The sequence below is a fragment of the Anastrepha ludens genome, chromosome 3 (genome assembly GCF_028408465.1).
Source record: "Anastrepha ludens isolate Willacy chromosome 3, idAnaLude1.1, whole genome shotgun sequence".
NCBI lineage: Eukaryota > Metazoa > Arthropoda > Insecta > Diptera > Tephritidae > Anastrepha > Anastrepha ludens.
This window is the reverse complement of record NC_071499.1, coordinates 115,469,112-115,489,749: the sequence shown is the minus strand read 5'-3', so window position 1 is coordinate 115,489,749 and position 20,638 is coordinate 115,469,112. Positions and strand designations below refer to the sequence as shown.

Below are 20,638 nucleotides of genomic sequence, written 5' to 3'. Positions count from 1 at the left end.
TATAGCTCTTCCACTTTCATGGTTTATACACCGCATTGTTGTCTTTTTTGATCCCATGTTGTCGCACAGTATAATTTGGAAGCCAAAAAGGCAAGTTATGCGCAGGTTGGTTCAAAATTATTGAAAGCGACACCTATTAACAGAGGGAGAAATCAAAATTTATACGGCACTCAAGGGAGGGGTCTAGGGTTTGAGCATTTTTTTTAATGAATTTTTGAGACTTTGCTTTAGAGATATGAATAGTGAAAATGTATTTAAACTTTTTGTACATTATAAAGCATCATTTCAACAATACAGTCCAATCGTGATAGTCCGACACATACGGGACCGACTCGTTGTCGGATTATCAAATATTCCGGACTACCGAAGGTTCCATTTAATGACATGAAAAGACAGAAAAAAATCACATCAACACCGTCAGAAATCGCGAGAGAACTGGCGTCGTTCAAATTTAATGACAAATACGTTGTGACCGGGAAACAAAACACAATCCCCCTCTGCTGCTCTGCTACGACTGATCAAAATAAAATAATGCCAATTGCATCCATAGACGTTATGAGGTTGTCGGATTACCGAACGTGTCGGATTAAGAAATGTCGGACTATCACGATTGTACTGTATTGTACTAAATTTTTGTAAGAAAATATCGGGAAATAAGCCGGTGAGGGAACTTTTCCGAAAACGCCTTTTCCAAAAGGTGATTTGCGGTTACTATCATATCTAGTTGTAGAATCACCTGAAATAAAAAAAACAGAATTATTTGGTTAAATTATCACCAAAACCTCCCCCCCACTGGCTCCGATTTTTTTTTTTTCATTTTTAGGTTGCCAGCGCGGTTTTGAAGCAAAAAGTGCGATTTTCACTAATTTTTTCGCTGTATAAGTGGAAACCGCCCTTAATGTAAAACAAAAAAGTGAAAAATCTCTCAGTGGGGGGAGGTATTTTATATATAGAAGTTGTATACCAAATTTGAAAAGGATCGGTTAAATATTGTTGAAGTTCTAATAGTCACGGACTTTGAAAAAGTGGTTTCGAGAAAAACGCGTAACGCTCCGCTCCAAACGCTCGCAGCTGTCGCAGAGGAGTGGGGACAAAAACGTCTATAACTCCAAAAGTTTTGCTCCGATTGAGCTGAAATTTTGGGACAATATTTTTGAGATGATTTACTATAAGAAAAAGCTATTTCCAAAAAATCGATTTTTTGAAAGTCAAACCCTAGACCCCTCCCTTAAATACCACCTTGATCTAAAAGTTTCCGGAATACATAAATTCAGAAAATTCAAAATACAAGTTCATTCCTCAAAAGTAATATTATCGCCTGCAAAGTACTCCCATCAACTGCACCGCACTTTGGTACAGTTGGTTTGAGCGCTCGAACAAATCTGATGACTTGCGAAAATAATAATTACTTGATTGATTACCGCTTTCATAAAATGTAATTAAGAACCTTTTAAGCGGCCATAATTGTTCGCTGTATTGCTTGCAGGTCTCAGATGTTTTTAGTTTCAACGGTTATCCTTTCGTGTACAAAACTATTATAACGCGTAAAAATGACACTCACGAGTAACAACCAGGACAGAAGATTTCTTTTCACCCTGTTTAAAGCGTTCAAATTATTTATAAATTTTGGCTCTGCTTTCTTTGCTTGCCGAAGTTTCACCAAATCTCGATTAGTATATAAAGTCTACGCTGGGCATTGGATTTTGTATATCACTTCTATTTTAATCTATACGTTGTCGCATGATTTGAATCGTAACGCGTTCTCCATGGATATACAGCTTTTCGTACTACTATATATATTCCAAACGTTTACACACCTTATGGTCATACTGGAATCATTGGCTATGAGTCCTAAATGCAGCCTCGTCAATGAGACATACGTCGACTTTGAAAAACGTTTTAATAAGGAATTATGCGCAACCGATGATTATCGACGTTTCAAAAGTCAGGGATGGCTTGTGACAATTCTATGTGGTACGGTTTTTATAACAAGCATTGTCCATATCATAATCTCATGGACAATTTATGAGTTACCTACATTACAAACCATATCGTGGCACGCTTTGCTTAGCGCTTTCGCTATGCAATTTCGTATCTTAGAGCTGATCACCCACTTAACAGGTTTGAATGAATTCGCTATTACATTGCGTTACAATCTCAATGAAATGGGTGAAAGAAATATACGTCGAGTTTTCGGACCTTACCTACTTGGCCGATCATTTGTAAAGGGGAATATTATACGCGTCAAGCCAAAGACCAGTCAGCCAAGTGAAGAAGAAGATGAGCGAAAGTTGAGAGTCTACAAAAAGTTTTATGGCGAAATTTATATTATGTTCAAGACTATTAACGAATGTTACGCCTGGTCCTTGTTGTTTTACATGATGATGTATTTCATTTATCTCGTCATTAATTCTTATCGGGTCGTTGTGTGGCTTATATCACAAAAAAAAGAGGAGGATGATATGATAAGAAAGTTTATTAAGTTAATGATTGTGGTGGTACAATTGTGGATTTTATGTTGGCAGTGCCAAAATAGCCATGAACAGGTGAGTGTGTAGCAGGAATCTGTATAGAGGGAGTCAGGCTTAAATTACGTGAGAAAGAAGATATTTAATTTGCAAATAAAAATATTCAAATTGAAGAAAATTTTTAATTCTTTAAGATAAAGAATATGATTTTGTACAATGATTTGTTTACAGAAGCGAGAATAACTGCATTCGAAAGGGCAGGGCTTAGCGTAAATAGAACATAGAATAAGAAAAACAAGAAGACCGTTCCGCTAACAAACACCGGCAGGAAATTTTACCACACAAAAATTAATTTGTTCTAAACTGAATCTAATTATATGCTTCAAATTGGTTTTCCTATGGTGAAATTTCCTAGCCAGGTTTTGTTAACCGAACGGGATGGAAGCTGCACCACCTTGCCATTATAGCATATATTCTTTGCTAGCGGTCACTGACATTTGGCGAATTCGCTAGTTTGGACAATTAGTAGCAATGCCTCGCACTTTAGCTTAAAGCCCAAATAACAAGAGTTGCGTATTTTACTTCGAGATTTGAGATGTATAATAATGGTTTTTAAGCCTTGTTTTTTGTTTTTACTTTCAGAGCCGCCAAATTGGTTGCAATATGTATAAACTCGTTAAACCGTCGGGTAATAAGAGTTACAATGAATTGGTCACTGATTTTTCGCTGCAAGTGTTACATCAAGAATTTAGCATTACGGCGAAACAGTTCTTCAATTTGGATCTCAGTCTTTTGGGCAATGTAAGTAATTATGATGGTTGATGGCCCTAACGGGAGAACGGCTGCTTTAGGATTTGGTAAATCTTTGGTGGAGGGTAACTAGTTATTATTGTAATTAATTAGTAACTAGTTTTTAGAGAAACTAGTTGTTATGAAAACTTACTATTCTAGTAACTAGTTTTATAGTTACTTGTTGTTATAGTAACTAGTTATAATAGTAACTGGTTATTATTAACTGCTTGTTAGAGTATTACCATATATTAAGTGGTTATTATAGTAACTAGTTGTTATAGTAACTAGTTGTTATAGTAACTAGTTTTATAGGAACTAGTTGTTATAGTAACTTGTGATTATAGTAACAAGTAATTTTAGAAACTAGTTATTAGAGTAACTAGTTAATATAGTAACTGGTTACTAGTGCACCAGCAACTGGTTATTAGAGCAACTACTACAACAGTACTACTACCAGTATAAAAGTAACTAGTTAATAAATAAATAAATAATTGGCGCGTACACTTCTGTTAGGTGTTTGGCCGAGCTCCTCCTCCTATTTGTGGTGTGCGTCTTGATGTTGTTCCACAAATGGAGGGACCTACAGTTTCAAGCCGACTCCGAACGGCAGATATTTTTATGAGGAGCTTTTTCATGGCAGAAATACACTCGGAGGTTTGCCACTGCCTGCCGAGGGGCGACCGCTATTAGAAAAATGTTTTTATTAATTTTGCTTTCACCGAGATTCGAACCAACGACCTCTCAGTGAATTCCGAATGGTGATCACGCACCAACCCATTCGGCTACGGCGGCCGCCAAAAGTAACTAGTTATTGGAGTAATTAATTGTTAGCTAGAGTAACTAGTTACAAATAGTAACTAATTACGATTAGCTGTTATACGAAATAGTTACAATAGTAACTATTTAGCATATGCTTTAGTACTAGTACTTTAGCACAATTTCCATTTTTTTTTAGTTAATTTTCTTTTAAAAGCATAAACAAAAATTTAGATTGACCACTTTTTGAATAGTTCGGAACTAGATCTAAATCATGTCTTTAGTAATACTTATTATTCTGTTTTTTCTGTTAATAAAAACGGGTTGGTTGGCGTTAGTTTGAAACTAGTTGCAAGCTAGTTCAGTTTAGAACTACTTACTGTAAGGATTACAGTCTTTAATTTTTATTTTCATTAGGCTAAACAAACTGGACTGATTTTTGTCTTAGATTTTCCCAAAGCGGAAATATTTAAAATATTCTATACCTATTTTTCCAGATGATTGCATCCACTGTCACCTACCTGGTCATACTCGTACAGTTCATGTTCGCCGACAAGAATAAAGCTGCGCCAACACTGATTGCAAATAGGTTTGTGAACTCTGGAAATACCACCGTAACAACGAGCGAGTAGAAGCATTTTAAAAATTTGATAATTTCAGAATAATTACGGGAATAAATGTAATTTTTGAGAATTTTATCAATAAAAACAGCAATAAACTCAGAAAAATTCATCTTTCATATTTTTAGTTCTGCGATTATATATATATAAATATTTTGAATCACAGTGGGCTATAAATACATAGAAACAGTAGTACATTCAAGATTATCGGTGGCTTTAATTAAATTTTGATTTAAATATTATCTAAGAAGATTTCCAATGTAAATTTCAGGTGAAGATTTTAATCTTCCATCTACGCTAAAAACCAAATATTGACAAAGGTAGGAAATATTGGTATAAAATCATCCGGAAAAAATATGCGCCACTAAAATTTATTATAATATATTATACATTGACTCTTAAAGACAATGTTAGTGGAAATGTATTTGTATAGGCAAGCTAAGGCAACTAAAATGCAAATTGTGACGCTTGGGGTAAGAAGGCAGGTGGTCAAATATTCTATGGCTCTTCCACTTTCATATTTGACACACCGCATTCTTGTCTTTTTTCGTCTCATTTTGTCGCACAGTGTAATTTGATAGCCAAAAAGGCAAGTTATGTGCAAGTTGATTGAAAATTATTGAGAGCGACACTTATTAACCGAGGGAGAAATCAAAATTTATACAGAATATGAATATTTCATCTTTCATTTCAACAGAAAGAAATTTGATTAAGGAGATACATTCCTCTTAGGCAACTTTGCTCTCTTGACTGACATTCAGTACATGCATTCTGGGTATCTCGATTACGGATGTATTGAATGACATTACAGTCGAGTGTCTCTCTCGAATACTGTAGAGTGTGGTTTTTGTACGTCGGAAGAGAACTTAACTATTTCACTTCCTGCTCAGTCAAAAGTAGTAGTTGTTGGCGTGAGTGATTTTTCGCTGGATTTTAAGGCTACCTTTGTTGTTGGTGTTTAGTTATTTACATATGTATATCTATGGTAAATTTATATTTCATTTTTTAAGAATAAAGAGTCGCTGCTGTTATATTTCATCTCTCCGCTATGCGATTCTCCGTACATCCCAAAGTTCGTGGTGACAGTTAAAGAGTTTATTGCAATTATTATACTCGTAAATTTGAAAAGTTAAGAAGGCGTAATTTTATTCTTTCAAATTATTTTAAAATGCAGTAATATGTATGTAAATACGTGTACGAGTATATGTGTAGCCAGTTCCTGCTTTCACCAACTACGAGGCATTTCCATTCTGGTAGTACAATTATGGTTATGAAAAAAGTTAGTTATAGAAATGCACATGCCCATCAAAGTTATTACTTTGCACTCATGAATTTTCCATTTTCCTAGCCATTCGTTGCATTCCTCATCAACTTATATCCTAAAGTTTGTTTCGTATCAACTTCGTCGCTAACTAAGAACTGAACGAGTATTAGCAGATATGTGACTGATGAGGCGATCATCTGAAAATAAATAAATAAATGCTTTTTTACAAATATAATTCTTAGCAGAATTCAGTAAGAAAATAAACCCAAAATTACAATAATTATGCTCAAAAATACCGTTTGACTTTAGTATTATCAAAAGACTTACTCAACCAAACCTCTTAGACAACCAAAAGAGGTTTAAAATCTCATAGTCCTCCCCAGGGATAATCTGAGGATGCTCACGGACATCCTCACAAGCCACTGCAAACTGCGAAGTCATCTGCACATGATCGGGATTTGGTCTGCAGACTCTTGCCGTTTCTGCGACCACTCTCAGGAGACTCCAATTCACCTTCTCCTGGAATGCAGCGCTATAGCGTGTAGAAGGTTGAGACATCTTGACTAATTGCAGCCAGAAGAAAGGCACATGCGCTCACATGCCTATCCTGGGCACAAAAGACCACGAGGTCGAGTGCAAACATCATAAAGAATCTAATCTAATCAAATATAGGCTTAGTAAGAAACTAGGCGGCAGGTAAAAATTGTGGATGTGCCAGACCAATATGCAGAAGAAGTTTCAAGTTATATACAGTATACGAGAAATGGCTTGGGAACTACCCAAAAGCTAAAATTATGTGAATTCAAAGCAAATATGGGCCGTCTATCAACAGGTCTTTAATTATGCTACTGGCACATTCCTAGAAAATTACTATTTAAGGAACTAAGCATTTAAAGTGTGTTTAGGTGGAATAGTTTTTCAGGGGGATCAAAGTGTGAGGATAGTTCAATAAGTTCATGAAAATTAAAAGAAGGCAAAGCTCCGTAAAAAGAAGGCAAAACGGAAGTAGGGTTATGAGTGTTTTTGGAAATACAAAAGTTATAAGAGACACTTTGACCTATAAAACCTACTATAGTGTACCTAGGCAATTAGTATGGCTGTTCTTAACAGCCAAAGGAACTCTAGATCAATATATTAACCTGGTTCGTGACATGTACCACGAAACCACCACGCAAATATGTATGTATGTATATACGAGTACACCTGGCGGACTAACACAAAAGCTCCCGGTGATGGTCTGTGTGCACCACGGTTCAAGGTGTTAAGGATCATCTGACAGCTAAAGTTCAAGATAAACGGCTATGGAACATCCTTTACGCGGACGATATAGTCTTAAGTAATGAGGACCTCGCTTACCTGGAGAGAAAACTAACCACGTGGAATGCAATATTGACAAACAACGGAATGCGCATAAATGTGAAAACCGGATACCTGCACCTACCGTTTGGCGAAGAGGAAACAGACCAACGAATCCAACAAACGACCAAACCAATGCCCCCTGTATTAGTCGGCAGCCAATAACAGTAACAACAAGTTTCAAGTACCTAAGATCGATCCTTAGCAAAAATGGAAACATAGACGAAGATGTGACACACAGAGTTAATACGGCGTGGTTAAAGTGACGCAGCCTGACGGGGGTCTTATGAGACAGGAAAATGCCGTTAACGATTGAGGAAAAGGTGAACAAAACCTGCTGCATGGGTCAGAGTGTTGGCCAACGCAAGCTAAGCACAATCAGAAGGTTCACGTGGCAGAAATGAAAACGCTTCGCTGGGAAACAGGAATAACGCGCGTGGACAAAGTGAAAAATATCAAGGTAGGAGTATACGAGTATATAAAATTGCACCAATTACGGAGAAAATGAGAGAAGGCAGGCTAAGATGATACGGACCCGCAATGCGTAGAGACGAAGGCCACATTGTCAAACTTCCCATGAACATAAGTGAGCCCACAATGCGCGGCTTAATAAAATATTAATTTAAGAAAACATTTTATTGTTTGGCTTACTTTGCTCGAAGTCTTACTCACAAGAAACTCTTTTGGCTAAAGAAAGTGTAATTTTCAAAATAGTCTCATTTTAGTTCGATAGACTTCACACAACGTTTCTTAAATTTTTCTTCCAAAGTTATAGTCCTCTAAACTTAAAGTCCTCCAAGTAATTCCATTGGACTTTGGTTTCATTGATCACCTCTTCTTTTGACCAAAAAGTTCTTACCGTCAAGCCATTTCTTGCTGTCTGCGCAGTAGATTCATAGGTGGATTTCCCCTTTTCAGAGAAATTTATTCAAATGACATTGCGCGCTTTCTGTAAAATTAGAATCGTCTTACGCTTTTCAAGAAAATTTATATGAAAGACATCGGTCGACTCTTAAAAAGTTGTTGATATACGCACCTTAGCCTATTTCGACGTCGATGTACAACGACAAGTCTGTTGCCTTGAATGGTTCTTGAGTGGTGAGCAGAGAGTAGCTCTGTCATGAGGAATCTATGATTCAGCCGGTTACTTATATCGCCGAGCACTCTTCCCCTTTCGAACTGTATCCTTTATTGTCAACTATGAGGAAAGACGAATAGCCTTTTCAAATATTTATGGCCTGTCTCCTGTTAGGCCTATAGTGTCTTTACTACCTGATCATTTAAAACCCTCCCGTAGTTTTTTTGGCCATATTTGGATTTTTAGTGTCTGACAGAGAAACATTTTTAGCAAAGTTGTACTAAATTGTACCTTAGTAGTCGACCGAAATTGCCGATAAGCTGTGGAGAATAATTCAGTTGCACCTCCCGCAATTTAAAAAGAGATCCAAGTATTTTCTCATGGTTGGAATCATGGTAATCAGTCCAAGTCCAACTGGGATTTTAAAAAGTCAACAGACTTAAGTCGAAGGATTCTCATCCTACTCTCACCATCATCACCTACAAAGTCATTAACCTGTAAGTGGACGGACGAGTTTTACACACCTAAAAAAGTAAATAATTAGCGTATACACTTCTTCTGTTAGGTGTTTGGCGGAGCTCCTCCTTCCATTGATGTTGTTTCACAAATAAAGGGATCTACAGTTTTCAGCCGACTCCGAATGGCAAATGATTCTTATGAGGAGCTTTTTCATGGCAGAAATACACTCCGATGCCACTGCTTGCCGAGGGGCGACTGTTATTAGACAAAAATTGTTTCTATCATTTTGCTGTTTCAAGCACGGAGATTCGAGCCTACGCGCTCCCGAATGGTTAGGTTAGGTTAGGTTAGATTGAAGCGGTTGTCCACGGTGGGACACACTCAGGCTCATGGCCCATTGCGATGCCACGTAGGTAACTAGCCTTTATTCCTCCTTAAATCAATGTGTACTTTTAAAAAATTTTGTAAGATCTTTAATTCCGACAGAGCCGAGATTTTCTAATTCATTAAAGGATTGTCTACCCAAAATCGGGAGTTTACGTCTGGATAGAGCCGGACAGTGGCACAGAAGGTGCGGGATCGTCTCTTCCCGAATAGTAGTCAGGCACCAGCCCATTCGGCTACGGCGGCCGCTTAACACACCTTGTAAATCGGATTTATGCCGTTCCCAATGCGCGATGCCTTTTGCATATTGGCAACAACTTCTTTTATGGATGGTGTAACCGTCTTAAAAACTACAAAACTTGGTTACTTCTATGCTGTATTTGATACTTACATTTCCTAATAGCGAAATATTCAGTGTGAAAAATCCCTTCACGTTTATGATGAATCTTTGATGCAGACATTGCAGTAAGAGATTCGATACGAGATCATTGTAAGCTTTGTTGCCTAAAGGTTTTGCCAACTTGAATATGAGTCCGCTAATCTGCATAATCTATAAAACATAGATAGATAACAATTATATTACTTATCCTTAGCTAGCATTATCTTCGCGACTCACATTTGTCTTTGTTTTTTGGGCTGAGGCCAACAGCACTGCAACCATAGTGCCCAGACGCAACATGGTGAGCGCATCGTAGGTGAATTGCCCCAGATGGAATTTATACAACGAAATTTCAATGCACCAGAAGAGATTACTTACGATGGTAAAGAATGTGCTAAAGAATAGCATAATGACTGACCAACCGAAACACTTGTTCACACATTGGTGCAATTCAGAGAGGCGTCCTTGTATAAGACGTATCCAATTCAAATGCTCATACTCCCACACCGTATATGGCTGCCATATATCACTTGTGAATTTAAGTTTTGGTTGATTTGCTCGCATCAAAATTTCGAGTGCGGCAATCAAACAGCGCGCTCGCTCATTTTGACGCTCAATTATGACGGAGATCTGGGCGTAACGTAAACGTTCGACTATTGTTAATGGCATTACGTAAGAGAATACAGGTGACCTGTAACTTCGAGCGGCGATTCCGAGATGTATGACATCGTAGGTGGCTTGGATCAGTATATGGAAAAATACCTTGAACCATACCTTCGATTCAATTGAACTGATGTTGGTTTGTTTTTCCAGTAAGCGCTCCACTTCGTGTTCCAGCCGCATTAGCTGGTGGTAGTGTTTGTCTTTACACATTAATTCGAAAAAAGTCACCATATTCGTTAAAGTATTGGAAAGGAATAAGGCGTTGCCGACAAAGTGACTAAGCTTCTCATAACTGTTATTTACGACTTCGTATAAAATAGAATGTGCCTGCACTGCGAGCCATGCGAGCCAGGCTATTCGGCCGATTATCGTAAGCCACGGTAGATGTGGTAGGGGTTGTAAGAGTGACACGTACATCCAGAATTGGAAACAGTAATGTGCAATATGTGCGCAAATTTTCTGATAACACATTTTATTGTCGTGGCGCGATGTTGACTGGCTCAGTTGGTTATGCGTAGATTTATTTTGGCTTTCAAAACAATTACATGACTTGACGTTAATGGCTCGAGCGGAAATGCTTTTTAAATGATGGAGTGTTATCTTATCGGTTAATCGCCTACTGAACTGAAGGCCAATTGTATGCTCACCACTTGGACCATTGCTGCACCGCTCTTTTAAGAAAAGGCCACCAGGCGCTAATAGTCGCCAAATCCGACAGTAGAGAGACTAGCACTACAGGCTGAGAAAAACGAATACGAGTATGACAAAAATTGGAAAATTATGAGACCAACAACAGACAGAGATTTACAGCCACCCATAGCTGTTGATGTAATGGAGAATATTGATGGGATTTAGGATGGCGCACTGCTGGTGAAGAAAGGAGTACCTTAACCTTAGAGAAAGTGAAAGAAAGGAGTACCTTAACCTTAGAGAAAGTGCTTAACAGTCTCCTCCTCTGAAAGGTCCTCACAGCTTCTGCAATACGGGTTAATGGTTAAATGGTAAACCTAGCTTTTCCGCGTGTGTGCCGATCGTCTAATGACCGGTAACCACAGCTTCGAGTTTAGAAATTGAATGGTGTGAAGTTCCTAAGACTTTCTGAGTCCTTCGGCTATTGTACTGGGGCCACAGGGTTTTCGAAATACCACATGACGAAGTGGGAGCTCCTCTTTTCCGCGCTTTCCTAAGAAATAAGTAGCGCGATTCCACTTTAACAACAGCCAGGGAGATGCCGATGACCGGTTAGAAGGTCCATGAGACCTGAGTAGAAGGTCTCCTTCTTAGCAACTTACCTAAGCCTTTTACTGCTCGACGTGAGCCTGTTGCAACTATTGAAGTAGTGCACTTGGTAATACAGAGTATTCCAAAATTTAGTAACATTTGGGAACGCGAGCTAAAAATTATTTTGGTAATACCGGGTGTTCCAAAACTACGCACCTGATGGAAGAAAGAGAGTGGGACTTGGAGTCCAAAATATTTGCGGATAACTACCAAAATTACGCACCTGATCGAACAAAGAGAGTGGAACTTGAAGTCCAAAATACCTGCGGATAAGTTATTCCACTTTGGAATTGAGCATTTATAAAGTTTCTCAACTCAACTTGGTATAATTCGCTTGTTTATCTCGCGCTGGCTCTCAATGGATAGGATTGTTCGAAATTGTCGATCTGCGAACCGAATAAATAGCAAGAGCTCGCATCCATCAACCAGCGGTGTAACGGAGCTCTTACGACTACTTCACGCCCGGCATTAGATGCTCTGGTTGGTCTACCACCATTTGAAGCTTTCATCCAAGGAGGCCATCTGCAGGCTGAAACACAATTGGAACTGGTACGGTCCCTGTCCGGCATTGGAAAACAGAGAAGACATGGACTTTGATCCAGCGATTCTCTCCATGCCCCTTGACTCCATGCCATCAAGTATCGTACTTGAAAAGAGATACAGTGTGGTGCTGCCAGAGGCTCAATTGTGGCCAAACTCTGAAAATGAGCCCGGCAAATACTGTTTTCTCATTTTCACGGATGGCTCCAGGACGAGCACGCCCCCGACTCTGGGGTCTACATTGAATCTAGCGGGACGAAACTGCTCTTTGCTCTTAGAAAGCATGTATCTGTGTTCAAGAAGCGATGAACTTTGTTGTGGAAAATAGATGGAGAGGCAGATCTATATGTGTCTGCAGCGACAGCCAGGCGCTCATGGCCTTAGACAGCCCCCCAACCACATCAGGGGTTGTCGAGACTTGTAAATCCAGGCTGTCGGTTGACATAATAGCCTGATGTTAACATGAGTCCCGGGACACGTGGGTAACGAGACCTCTGATGCCTTAACTAGGATGGGCTTTGAGGCCAACTTCTTTGGTCCGGGGCCCATTCTGCCACTCCATTCTTCAGCCATCAAAGCCATGGTTAGCAAATGGGTTACTACAACCAAGAAGCTAGCCTGGCAGACTGAAAGAGGCTGCAGATCGACTAAACTGATGTTACCTGTCATGTCCGACCGACTGTCGCAAATCCTACTATCATTAAGCAGAAGGGACTGCAGACAGCTGGTTGGACTGATGACGGGCCACTTTCTGTGGACGAAGCACATGGAAAAGGTAGGCATCTCAGACAGTGTACTCTGACCAGTTTATGACGAGGAGGATGAGACAAGATGGGCTCGCATCTGTTGATGATAAAATGATGTTTTGAGTATGACGACTGAAATTTCCACATAATTTATTGATTTACAAAGTATTTTAAATTTATTCCAAGTTTAAGCATTTGGGACTTTCATATTATTGGAATATTTATATAGAAATTAACACCAATTCTGCACCTCCAAATCTGACGCGCATGCTGCCTTTTGCAGCCACTCGTTCTGAGACAGACGTTGCGAGCTTCTATATCCCAATTTTCCATTCGGGGAGAAAGAAATTGATGATTGACGATGATGATATTTCAATAGAAAAACCATATCCATAACGGAAATCATAGTTTTTATTGACTTAATTCATAAATTTTCATAAAATTTCTTTTACGATACTTCCAGACAGACAAGACATAATAAACTCAGCATTACTGTTGAGTTGTGTCATCAGGCTTCGAAGGAATATCGGTTTTCTTTTAGTTTTCTTTTCTTTTATTTAACTTGTTACCCTATTTTCACTCATATGGAATTGTATTAGTATAATCAAATAAGTTGTGGTGGCCCCAGCGATCTGTAATAGGACAAATAAGAAAATATGTATATAGATATATTTTACTACCGCGAAAAAATATTTAAAAAATAACCATTTCAAATCTGTTGCTTCAAAATTCAGTGCAACTTTTATAAAAATTCAATGCAATTTTTAGTTCTTTCCATTCCTCCCTATTGAAGGTTACAAAGAAAAATTTAATTTTAAAAATAAATTTAAAAAAATGTGGCAAGTTCTCACCGCATAGAGCAGAGTGCAATTGATATCGAAGAATCCGGCAGCAGAGAAGACCAACTTTTGATGCAGCAGCTGTAAGGAGAATTGCTCGATCTGTGAAAGAAAATTTTATGTTATTTACGTGCTGTGCTAATTTATAAAAATGGAGTTGAAATTAAAAAAAAAACCCTCTTCTGCTTAAAGACCACGCTGAGCTCCTGCCTGTGTCCATGTCACCATTCCATAAAGATTTGCAAAGGAATGCTATCGACACATATCAGCTGCTGTCAATGAAAAATATACTAACGCTGCATTGGGTATGTATCTACCTGTCGACGGCGCATTTAAAAGAAACAAGGTTTCCAACTAGCTAGGAAGAGAAGAACAAGCGAGTTCTCTCAACAACGAAACCAATGTGAGATCTTAACAAGTCTACGTCTGGGAGACTAATAAAAAAATTGAGTACACTCAGGGAGGGGTAAGTCTCTTGCACCGGATGGAACTGCCTGGAGGACAACGAGATGTTTCGAAAAGACTAACTGATCCTATCACCTGTTAGTCTTCATTACGAAGCCTGGTATTGGCGGTCAGAGACCTGATATTGGAATACAAAAGGTTGCATTTGTTGAAACCTCATAAAATATTCGATTTGCAGTTTTTGGGAGTGCTGCTGAAGCGCCAGTCGTTTGATGCATTATATTTAGACCCGAGCCGTTCTGATAGCGTAGTCATTCTCATTGGCATTGGAGTGGAAATAGTTAGCTTGTTGTTGTTGTTGTAGCAGCAAAAACATTCCCCATAAATGAACGGGGAGTGCTGCTGGAGTGATAGTCCTTGGCCGGATATATAGTAAACCCGGGTCGTTTCGGTAACGTCTTTCTGGAGGTAACGTACGACAGCTCTTCTGGATCGCTGTGTCCCTCTGTTACTTCTTCTTCCTCTTGATTGTCCTGATAATCGCTTAGCCGATTTTGGCCGAGTCTAACAGCGCGCCAGTCGTTGAGCCAAGTTCTTATCCACTTGAACTTTCCAACGCAGAGGTGGCCCTCCTCTTCCTCTGTTAGCACCAGCTGGTACCGCATCGAATTTTTTTCAGAGCCGGAGCGTTTGCATCGATTCGAACGACATGACCCAGTCAATGAAGCCGCTGGATCTTTATTCGCTGCACTATGTCAATGCCATTGTAAAGCTTATACAGCTCATTGTTCCATCGCCATACTATAGGACGGGCATGATGAGAGCCACTAGATAGTGTGGTTTTCAGTATACTGACTACAGGAATTTAAAAAGTGAGGTTCCGTCAAGTTAGATGATTTGGCAAGAAGGGCTCACTTTTGATGACTTGAAATCGTCCTTTGTTGGTCACAAATTGAAAAATAAAAGATGGGCCAAGAGGAAGGGAAGAAATTACGCATGTGAAAAATACTGCGTGCTTATGGATGAGTTCAGCAAGCGGCTGATACCCAATCCTCAAAACTCCAATGCCATTGTAAAAATTGATATCTGAAATGTCTGAATCTCATTCTAACAAAAGTTGTGCACTTAAAGTGAGATGATTTAACTTCATCACTTTCCAGTCAGCCATCACGAAAATGGAAGCCCATCAGATAGTGCTCGATTAAGAGCACCATTTCCTTCGTGAGAATGCGTTATCAGACTTAGAAGCTCCTTTGATCGCCTTCAATCTACACGAGTTGAAAATGATCTCGCTACCTTCCTTTTATCAGCCTGACTTTTTAGCATCTTTCCCTACCTCTTTTTGAGTAGACGCGATGTCCTCCTAGACCACAGGTAAGCAAGGAAACACCCACTCATATACAAGCGAAAAGGAAGTGAGACCTTCCGCGATTAAATTTTGGTGCATCGTCATCAGTTGGTATAGAGCCTAGATTACCGTCTGGCTATCAGATTTAGAAGAACAACGGGGAATATTTCGAATGCAAAAAGCATCAGAAAATGGAGCACAGGTACTTATGTATGCCTATAAAGAGTGACAATCATTTTATCAAGAATGCAGCATTCTCGCTGAGTTCCGGCCGCTTACGGAAAATGTATGCGCACAGCAATTTCAGAATACGAACTCAGTACGACTGGGAAAAGAACTGACAAATCATAGGCAGGAACGTGAACGTGTTGCACGCGCGAAGATTCCGCGGATCGTCGTCTACCGATGTATATATATTAGGCCGGGTCGATTTGTGGGGAGGCAAAAAAATCGCCCATTGCTCTGTGAAAATCATATTCTAGGGATCAAAATAAGAAACTTTGCCGAAGGAACCATACCTCTAAAACGAATTCTGATGTCCCCCAATTTGGGTCGAACTTTTAGTGTCTTTTGTGGGTCGAACTACCTACAAAGTTTCTTTTTTCGATCTCCAGAATACGATTTTCACAGAGCAATGAGCGATTTTTAAATTTATATATAATTGGCGCGTACACCCTTTTTGAGTGTTTGGCCGACCTCCTCCTCCTATTTGTGACGTGCGTCTTGATGTTGTTCCGCAAATGCAGGGACTTGCAGTTTAAGGCCGAATCCGAACGGCAGATATTTTTTATGAGGAGCTTTTTCATGACGGAAATACACTCGGAGGTTTGCCATTGCCTGCAGAGGGGCGACCGCTATTAGACAAAAAGTGTTTCTATTATTTGATGTTCATGTACTGAGATTCGAACCTGTGCTCCCCCTTAACCTGAAATTTTTGAAAGATTTCCCATAGTTTTGCGTCAGATTGCCCTAAAAATTGGATCACAGCACGTAATGGGAGTAACTCTTTCTCACGACGCCACTAAAAGTTAATTCCAAAAAACATTAACACAAATATTGATTTCAAATTTCAACTGGAACTAGAAATTCCCTGAATTTAATTGCCCATACCTCGTAATTACTTACTTTAATTTTCTTACTCACCACAGTATTGTGATTATCGTTCCATATATTTGTTTCAATCCGATGAAGACCCAGTGCGATTGCAGTTGTCTACGTAAGTAATAAAGAATAAAAAAAATCACATATAATTTGTTTCGCTCCCCACTCACCTTCTGGGCCGTTCGGTCGCAGAGTAATGCCAATATTAGCACATTGAAGACGTGCGGCACCGACCAGACTGCGCTACTAGCGATTTGCAAAAAGTCATTAAAGGTAGCGGAGTAACCTTTAAAATTCAAGAAAATCCAATAACAATTCGAAGTGATGGATATGAAATCATTGCCCACATTTATCAATATCGAAATGCCAAAGTCTCTATTAAGCGTACACGTTGACTCCCACAAACGATTGTAGAGATCGCGTATGATTAGCAAACGTTTCATATCAGGATTTTCCATATCATAGTGACGATGCAGGTACTCGGACGTTTCGTAGATTGGCAAGGTTTGTGATATGAATTTTATATTCGTATTAGAGTTGCTATTTGTAGCCTGCTTCTGCTTGCTGTTTAACAGATTAAGTTCATTCAAGGTCAACAACAACTTATCCAAACGTTGGCGTACAATCGTAATGGCGACAAATATTTGAAAGTAGCGTAGACCGCAAATAAAAAACGGCAGCAGATAGAATAACCAATATATAGAGAAGTGGCGATCTTTAACGAGAAATTTCGCAAAGAGTATAAATAGCTCGGAGGCTAAGTATATGGCGAGCATAATAATGCCGCGACGTATGAGCTGAGTGCGTAGGGCGCTGGAAGGGTAAGAAAAATTTTGTGTTAAGAATATTAAAAAAAAGTTCAAGTTTTAATTTTATAACTAACAGTGGCGAAAATAATTAAAAAAAATGCAATGAATAATTTATGCTTTTCGGATCCTATCCCTACCTATGAAACGCGATGCTTACTGATTAACTTAAAATCATTGCAGAACAGGATAATAATTTTATCTTCGTCTTTTAATTTTGATTTGATCCGTGGTGCTATTGTCTGTACGGTGCTTCTTGAGAGGATTTTCTTTTATATTCCAGCCAGAGCTCTTCGTAGTTCGGAGTTCTTCTATATTTTTTGGATTAGATTAGATTAGATTTGTGAAGGGGTAAGGAAAGTCCAAGCACTCAGTCAGGAAGACCATTGTACCGCACCCGGGTAGATTACAGTGGAAGGAATAGAGAGACAGGATAAATACAGTACGGATGATGAGACGGAAAAATTGTTTGGAGGTTAGTCCACTGCGAATCTTTTGGATTCATTGATGAATCTTAAGAGATTCGGAAGAGAAAGAGTAGGAATTTGATCCTTGCTCAGAACATCGAACTCCAACAGTCTAAATCTGATTCTAGAGAATTGCTCTGCAGTGCCCTCATTTTCACGTCAAGACAGGCGGCGTATTGGATCGCCGCCGTGGTAGCCACCTATGTTGGTCTTTTAAAATCTCTCTATGCTCAAAATGATCTTATTACTAGAGCCTTAATTGAGTTTAATAAAATCTCTAAATTTGTTCAGTTAGATAGTTTTTGATTTCCAAAAGATAGCTTATGGAAGTTTTTGAATATTTATTATAATTACGGCAATAAGTTTCCGTCCTTTCTAAGTCAAAGTTACGAATTATTCAAACAATTAAATTTTACATAATATTATGTGAAGTATGTGCCGTTGGAAGCTACAACTTGACCCCATATTTCATTTGACTTGATGATTTCATTGAGCCAGTTTGCGATGCTCTCGTAAGAAGTGAACATATCTCCTATAAGGGAGACTTTATTGATCGGAGCAGATGGTAATTCGAAGATGCAACGCCTGGGGAATGCGGCGCGTGAGGCATGATTTCCCAATTCAGTCCCTCTAAATATTTCTGCACCGATTTAGCAACGAGTGGCCTGGTGTTGTCATGCAGCAAAATCAGTTTGTCATGTCTACCGTCCCATTCCGGCCGCTTTTTTTTGAGAGCTTGATCACTGGAGATGGTTTAAGGAGTTCATAGTAGATGACACCCTTCTGATCTCACCAGATGCACTGCATATCCTTTGAAGCATGAATATTTTTTTTTCGCTGTCGATGGATCTGGTTCTCGGATCAGGCTCCAACTTTTTCGACGCTTAGGGTTATCCATTATCCATTATTAGATTAATTTTTTCATCGGCACTGACGAGGCGATGCAGAAAATCTTTTCTTTTCTGACGTTCAAGAAGCATCTCACACGCCGCCAAACGTCTCTCGGTATCCCTCTCCTTTAATTGATGTGGCAGGTGCAAACGTTTACCAACGGTTGATCTGTCAACATCCAACTCTTTAGACAGATCATATATGCAAAATGCGTCTTCATCCAATACTTTTTGTGGTTCAGTATCTTTGAACTTTTTCGGCGCCCCTTCGCGATCTTCATCATTCATGTCGAAATGGCTACTTTGGAAGCGTCGAAACCACTATTTACAAGTTGTTTTTGATGAAGCGTGATAACCGTAAATATTGATGAATATACGACACGTTTCAGCTGCACTTTTCTTTAAAAGAAAATGCTTTTTTTGTCGGAGACGTAGACATTTTTGACGTCAGATAAAAAAGGATCTTTACGCTTCAGACGAATGCCAACCATTGCGATCGAGACCTTACATATACACCTTCAACTCACCAGTATATTACTAGAGCGAACATAAAATTAGTATCAGCTGCGACTTCTCTTTTACGAGGGCGGAAACTTATTCCCATACCCAATAGTAGTTTAATTGTACTTCCTTTTTTTTCTTTTTAACGATTATTAACTTTAAAATATGCCCACTTTGCCTATACTAATCTATTATAGGCATTGGCTTGATAAATAAATAAAAGAAAAAACAATCAACTTCAGGCTCTGAAGACCTTGTCGTACCTTAGCATATACAGGAGGTGTACCACCTCCTGGATTCATTATGCTTCCACTGGCTTAACTACAACTACAGCAACTAAGTTAGTAGCGCCCTAATATGGCAAAAATTTTAATTTTGCTATAACTAAATTTTGTACTCTTTATTGCACACTTTTATTTCTCACATTTTTACCCACTCACCGATTATCCACATCCACATTTAGCGAACACTCGAATATTCGATCAATCTCTCGCACCTGCTTGACGAACAGACTTTGACTGTGTCGCTGCAGGAAAGCCTCCAAAATAGTAACCGCATGAGCCACCCGTATGCCAATTATTTGTATATAGTCCACAGTATGACCAATATCATTGCCAGATTTATGAAAATCGTCGTCGTAGGTAAAAATGCCATAGAGTAGGAGAACGAGCGCGACGATTATCGTGCAAACGGCATAGCATTCGAGTAGGCGTGAGAGATAAATTTTGCCCTTTTTACCATCCACCAGCCATTGGGTGAGTGCACCAATTTGCATGCAGGTATTCAAAGCAATCAACGATTCCACGATGTCCATTGTGGATGACTGGGGTTAGGTTAGTTATAGCTCACTTTAACCTTGCGTGTGCCTAGAAAAGTTTGTTTTAATGGTTAATAGAGTTAGTTTAATTGGACTGTTATTGTTTGTTAAATATTTTTATCACTTTTACTATCAGCTTTTTCAAGTTAGTCTATCTTAAACAAAGGAAAGATCTTCTATTCTCTCTCATCTGTGTGCGCTAAGATGAAAAACTTGCTATACATGATTGGCGCTTACATCCTTTTTGGGTGTTTAACCGAGCTGCTCCTCCTATTTGTGGTCTCACAAATAGAGGGACCTACAGTTTTAAACCGACTCCGCAAGGCAGATTTTTTTCTTGAGGATATCGGCAGACAATGGCAGAAATACACTCGGAGGTTTGCCATTGTCTGCTGAGGGGCGACAGCCAATAGAAAAAACTTTTTCTACAATATTGGTGTTACTCATTTGCTATTTGCTTAACTCATTTGTATTTCCGAGCCAACTCTGGACAACTCATATTATAATTGCTTTTCCGACCCATGCCGGGCCGGACTATATCCGTAGTAGTGAGCAGAAAGTGAGGTTTAGGTGTCCCAGATATGTCTGCTGCGCTTAAGTCTTCTTCATACGTCTTGAGTTCGCTGTCTTAAATGCTATAGTTTTTAGTGCTGCCTGACTATCGAAGAAAGTGGAGTC

The 20,638-nt window shown here is 39.1% G+C and overlaps 3 protein-coding genes across 3 annotated transcripts; 1 reads left to right on the top strand and 2 right to left on the bottom strand.

Annotated features, from left to right (window-relative positions):
- Positions 1-3,113: 3,113 nt before the first annotated feature.
- On the top strand, positions 3,114-4,719 carry LOC128856722 (gustatory receptor 23a-like). The gene is made up of 2 exons (XM_054092036.1): positions 3,114-3,269; positions 4,514-4,719. Exons 1-2 carry the CDS (start codon positions 3,132-3,134, stop codon positions 4,646-4,648), a joined length of 273 nt encoding a protein of 90 aa, XP_053948011.1. The 5' UTR covers positions 3,114-3,131; the 3' UTR covers positions 4,649-4,719.
- A 1,261-nt stretch (positions 4,720-5,980) lies between these two features.
- LOC128857692 (gustatory receptor 23a-like) lies at positions 5,981-10,429 on the bottom strand. The gene is made up of 3 exons (XM_054093438.1): positions 9,794-10,429; positions 9,569-9,727; positions 5,981-6,097 (listed from the first exon to the last, which is right to left on the bottom strand). The coding sequence occupies exons 1-3, from the start codon at positions 10,427-10,429 to the stop codon at positions 5,981-5,983; spliced, it is 912 nt and encodes a 303-aa protein (XP_053949413.1).
- Positions 10,430-13,246: 2,817 nt separating this feature from the next.
- LOC128856721 (putative gustatory receptor 2a) lies at positions 13,247-20,011 on the bottom strand. The gene is made up of 5 exons (XM_054092035.1): positions 19,584-20,011; positions 16,650-17,292; positions 16,522-16,590; positions 13,638-13,727; positions 13,247-13,418 (listed from the first exon to the last, which is right to left on the bottom strand). The coding sequence occupies exons 1-5, from the start codon at positions 19,955-19,957 to the stop codon at positions 13,344-13,346; spliced, it is 1,251 nt and encodes a 416-aa protein (XP_053948010.1). The 5' UTR covers positions 19,958-20,011; the 3' UTR covers positions 13,247-13,343.
- Positions 20,012-20,638: the final 627 nt, after the last annotated feature.